Genomic DNA, 4,951 nt, shown 5'->3' on the forward strand with positions numbered 1-4,951 from the left:
ATTTCTCACAGTATAGTAGTGAGGATTAAATATAAGAATAGACGTAGAATAAAGAACTCTTACAACTCAAGAACAAAAAAACAACCCAATGAAAAAATGAACAAAGGACTTGAATAGACATTTCACCAAAGAAGATATACAAATGGCCAATAAGCACATGAAAAGATGCTCAACATCACTAGTCATTAGGGAAGTGTACATTAAAGCATGATGAGATACTATTACGTACACTTCAGGATGCTATTATTGAAGAGAAAAAAAACCCCAAAATATATATTGGCAAGAATGTAGAGAAATTGGAACCCTTGTGCATTGCTGGTGTCAATGTAAAATGAGAGGGCCACTGTGGAAAATAGTTTGATGGTTCCTCAAGAAGTTAAACAGAGAACATATGATCCATCAGTTCTACTTCTAGGTAAATGCCCAAATAATTGAAAACAGGGACTCAGACAGATACCTGTACACCCAGGTTCATAGCTGCATTATTCACAATAGCTAAAAGGTAGAAGCAACCCAAGTGTCCAGTTACAAATGAATAAAATGTGAGATATACATTCATTGGGATATTATTCAGCCTTAAGAAGGAATGAAGTTTGGGCACATGGTACAACAGGGCTGAAGCTTGAAGACATTATATAAGTGAAATAAGCCAGTCACAAAAGAATAGATATTATATGCCCACTTATATGAGGTATTTATGGTATTCAAATTCATAGAGACAGAAAATAGAATGGTGATTACCAGAAATAAGGGAAAAGGGCAACGGGAAATTAGTGTTTAATGGGTACAGAGTTTCAGTTTGGGAAGATGAAAAAGTTCTGGAGGTGGATAGCGGTGATGGTTGCACAACATTGTGAATGTACTTAATGCCACATAATTGTATACTTGAAAAAAGTTAAAATGGTAAACTTTATGTTATGTATATTTTACCACAAAAGAAAAAAATGAGAATAGAGGTAGACAAAAAATTAAGTGGAAGGATCCATAAGGAAAGCTAAGGTAAGAAAACTGACTAAACATTTTCAAACATCACTTTTTCCACAAGTTTCGCCTTTATTTATCCAGGGTTTACAGGGACCCCCTGGAAGTACAGGAGACAGGGGACTTGCAGGAGAACCAGTAAGTTTATCTTTACACTTTTCTAATGTGTTTTCTCATAATGTACATTTACCTTTCCATTATTACTTCTCTGCTGTGCTGTGACTGATATGAATTAGAAAGCAGCATTTATGATAGACACCATAGACTAATTATAGAGAATGAAAATTTTGCCATAATATATCTTAGTGCCTTTCTCGTTTCATGTAGCCAAATATAGTACTGTTCTTCTGGAACTGTTAAAACTGAGCATATTTCTATTTTCAACAAAGAAAACTTTGTTTTATTGAATCTCAGAAATTCTCTTTCTGAATGGCTTGCTGTTCTTGTAATTATTACATTGCCACACACACACAATCACATTTATGAAGCCAATTCTATAATAAAAGACCACATAGAGAAGCCAAACTCTACATCTAATGGGCCAAAAGGTACAAACATGACAGAAATGCTGTTGCATCAACAATACAAAAGCTTACATCACAATTTCATAAATATGATTCAATTATAGAGTTTCCATGGAAAACGAATTGTGAAAAGGAAAGACCCTGTCACACCTACTTTCTTACAATTTATTCTTTATTGCCATTGAAGTCATTCTTCTGATTAATGGTGTCAGATGTAATAGGCTGTAATGTGCTTCTTAGATTTACAATACAATATAGTCTTTCAGACCACTGGGTTGATTTTATCATCAGTTGACACAAAGGTTTATAGGTGGCCTTTGCATAATTCATTTTGATAGTAGCAAGTGGAAAATTCTAACAAAGAGCTATTCTTGCCATAGCTCTTTTCTCATTTATATACTTAACCTATAAGTTCTCTAAATAATAAGTAAAGATTTGAAATATGTATAATTCTTTTCAAATAAACAATGTTGGATTTGGCATTGATTTTATTCTATTAAATCCTTCTTGGTTTTCCCCCTATTTTGTGTTTTAACCTGCCATCCTATTTCTAGTGTTTATTGGACCTAAAATAATACAACTATCTTTAGCATTATTTACTTAAATATCTGGCTCCCCTAAAAGGTCTGTAAGCTCTTTAAAATCAGAGGTCATTTCTTTTATCTTTGCAATCTCCTTTCCTGGGATAGTGTCTGTCACATTAAATCTACTCAATGTGTGTTTGTTAAACTGAATTGAGAAAAGGTGGTTTACCCCAAGGCATAGTCATTCAGCTGGTAGGTAACATTACATGAAGTGAAATGTAATGAAAACTAATTGAGTCTTATTAAAGAAGACTTTTAAGTAAAGGTAAGTGTGTCAGTAGAACTATGTCAACAGCACAGATAGTATCTTAGGATTTACATAAGAAAAGACTTGTTAGTGTAGCCTTAAATGACCAATGGTTTAACAGCACATAAAAATTAACATGCAGGTCACAAGGTCAGTGAGGCTGGTAAATAAAACATAAATCAATTTATAATGGATATAATACGCTTCATTTTGTATATTTGAGCTTCCTGGCCTAATCATAGAAAAGAACAGAAAAAAATTGGTTAAAATAAAGGGTATAGAAGATATGTTGAAACATACCTATAGTATACATACACCTTATAAAAAAAAGAGGACTGTAGCCTTTCTAAGTCAACACCTCTAAAAGTTGTCTCTTTTTCCAGACAAGATTCAAAACGGGTCTGCTCATTGCAATTCAAGCATTTGTATTTGAATAGGTGACCATTCAGTCAGTCATTCAACAAATATTTATTAAAATCTGCACTTGGGATGTAGTGGTAAGCATGGAGTTTTCAATCTGGTGATAGAAATAGACATTAATTAAATAATCACAACATAAATGGGTAATGATAAACTGAGATAAATACTATCAAGTATAGGAATTCAGTTCTGAGAATGTCTATTGCAGAGAAACTGTCTTAATCTGGAGATTAAAGAAAGCTTCCATGAGGAGAAACATTTGAGATGTTATCTGAAGGATGATTAGTAGTTAGTTAGGCAAAGATGAGGAAAGATCTTTCCAGAGAGAAGTCATGAGCTGGGAGGAAGCACTATATATTTATTTGAAGACCTAAAAGAAGGCCCCATGGCTATGGCATAGAGTCAGGTGGAAAGTAAGTACAAGATGAGGACAGAAAGGGAGGCAGGTGACAAAACACACATAGTTTTATGAGTGCTATTCCCAAGGATTTGTATTTTTATCCTTAGAACAAAGGGATGTCATTGAAGGGGTGGGGCTAGTTTTATAATTAGATTATTTTTTTGTAAATATCAGTCAAATCACAAAATGGAAGAAGCCAAGAACGGCTTTGTTGCAATAATTCACATAAGAGATGGTGGAAACTTTTTCATTAGCAGAGAAAAGAAGTGGACAGATTAAAAGATTCAAAAGCAGACAAAATCCAATGGAAATAAAGATCTTGTATGTGACGTATAATTTCTAAATTTCTGGCTTATTGGATTAAAGAGATGATGATATCATTCACTGAAACTGGGAGAACCAATCAGTTTGAGAATGGATGATTATAAATTCAGTTTCACTATGTTGAATTTAAGGTGGTTGAAAAATACGAAGTTGCCATTTGGATTCAAAGAAGAGAAATGCACTGAAGTTCAAAACATTGGAGTTGTTCCCTATGAAGAGAGTACAGAAGTGAGAAAAGACAAGGATTTAAGGCTGAGGCTTAAAGAATTGTAAGATTAACAAAATATTGGTAGAAGAGGTTGAAACTGCAAAGGAGACTGACAGATAAGATGAAAATCAGATATATAAATTAGGAGTTTCAGCTTTAACCATAACTTACCTTAAAATCTTCATGACAATATTAAATTCCTTTAGAAGTATGTAGGCATATAGAGGAAAAGGCAAACTACAGCCCTCAGACCAGTCATCTGCTTTTGTAAATCAAGTTTTATTGAAACACAGCCACAACCATTTACTTACATATGTATGGCTGTTTTCATACTACAATAGCAAAGTTGAGTAGTTTTGACAGAAGGTATATGACTCATAAGCCTAAAATACTATCTGGCCTTTAAAAAAAGTTTACTGCCCCCTGATCTAGATGTTAGTCACATATGCAAAAAAAAAGAAAAGAAAAGAAAATGTTTGATCGATGCAAAACTGATATAAATAGTGTCCCTAGTTTTGTGCAGTATACAGCCTGTACAACTGTACATAGTGGCCCTCAATAAGAGGAAAATGGTGGAGTTTGTTCTTTCTTTCTGTCTTTCTTTTATTCTTTTGTTCTTTCATTTCAGAAAACTTGAGTTGAAAAATATCTCCTGACCCATCTAAATACTGTTGGTATTTCTAAGCATTGAAAACCGACTTTAAAGGGGGAACAAGAGGAATGCTATACTCTTAAAAATTTATTCCTCCTAAGCTTGCTTTATAATATCCCATATAATTTAAAAAGTATTTTTTTCTAGCTACTCTTTCTAAGTACTGGAAGTCACTTCCATTTACCTCAAAAGATAGTTAATAGGATTCTCAACTAAAAGTGTATGATAAAACCTCATATAGTTTCCCATTAAATTACTTATGAAGATTTACAAAATGGCAACAGTCTTGGAAACAAAAGATAAAAAAGGACCCTATATCACCATCTTAGTAGAATTTTGACAATAACAAAGATAAAAATAATAGCCACAAAAAAAGCTAAAGGTGAATTTCACTTGCAAATATGGTCATAAAAGTCTAAACACCAAAAAAGAAGTAAAGTTCAACTATGTGTATAATTAACCACTTCAATGGAGTAAAAGGAAGAATTATGAAAAAGGAAAAATTACTTAATATTAAGGAATTCATTAATATAACATATCACAGATTTAGTGAAAAATCCAAAAAACAAATTTTCAATAAGACTAAAAAACCATTCTTTAAAAATCATAGT

The 4,951-nt window shown here is 32.8% G+C and overlaps 1 protein-coding gene across 1 annotated transcript in view; it reads left to right on the plus strand.

Annotated features, from left to right (window-relative positions):
- COL24A1 (collagen, type XXIV, alpha 1) overlaps window positions 1-4,951 on the plus strand; it is a 342,918-nt gene that overhangs the window by 215,269 nt on the left and 122,698 nt on the right. Inside the window, exon 31 of the mRNA XM_012661028.1 lies at window positions 1,066-1,119. Within this exon, the coding sequence (XP_012516482.1) occupies window positions 1,066-1,119 (54 nt within the window). The remainder of the gene's footprint in view (window positions 1-1,065; window positions 1,120-4,951) is intronic.

The sequence above is a fragment of the Propithecus coquereli genome, unplaced genomic scaffold (assembly GCF_000956105.1).
Source record: "Propithecus coquereli isolate 6110/MARCELLA unplaced genomic scaffold, Pcoq_1.0 Scaffold7, whole genome shotgun sequence".
Taxonomy (NCBI): domain Eukaryota; kingdom Metazoa; phylum Chordata; class Mammalia; order Primates; family Indriidae; genus Propithecus; species Propithecus coquereli.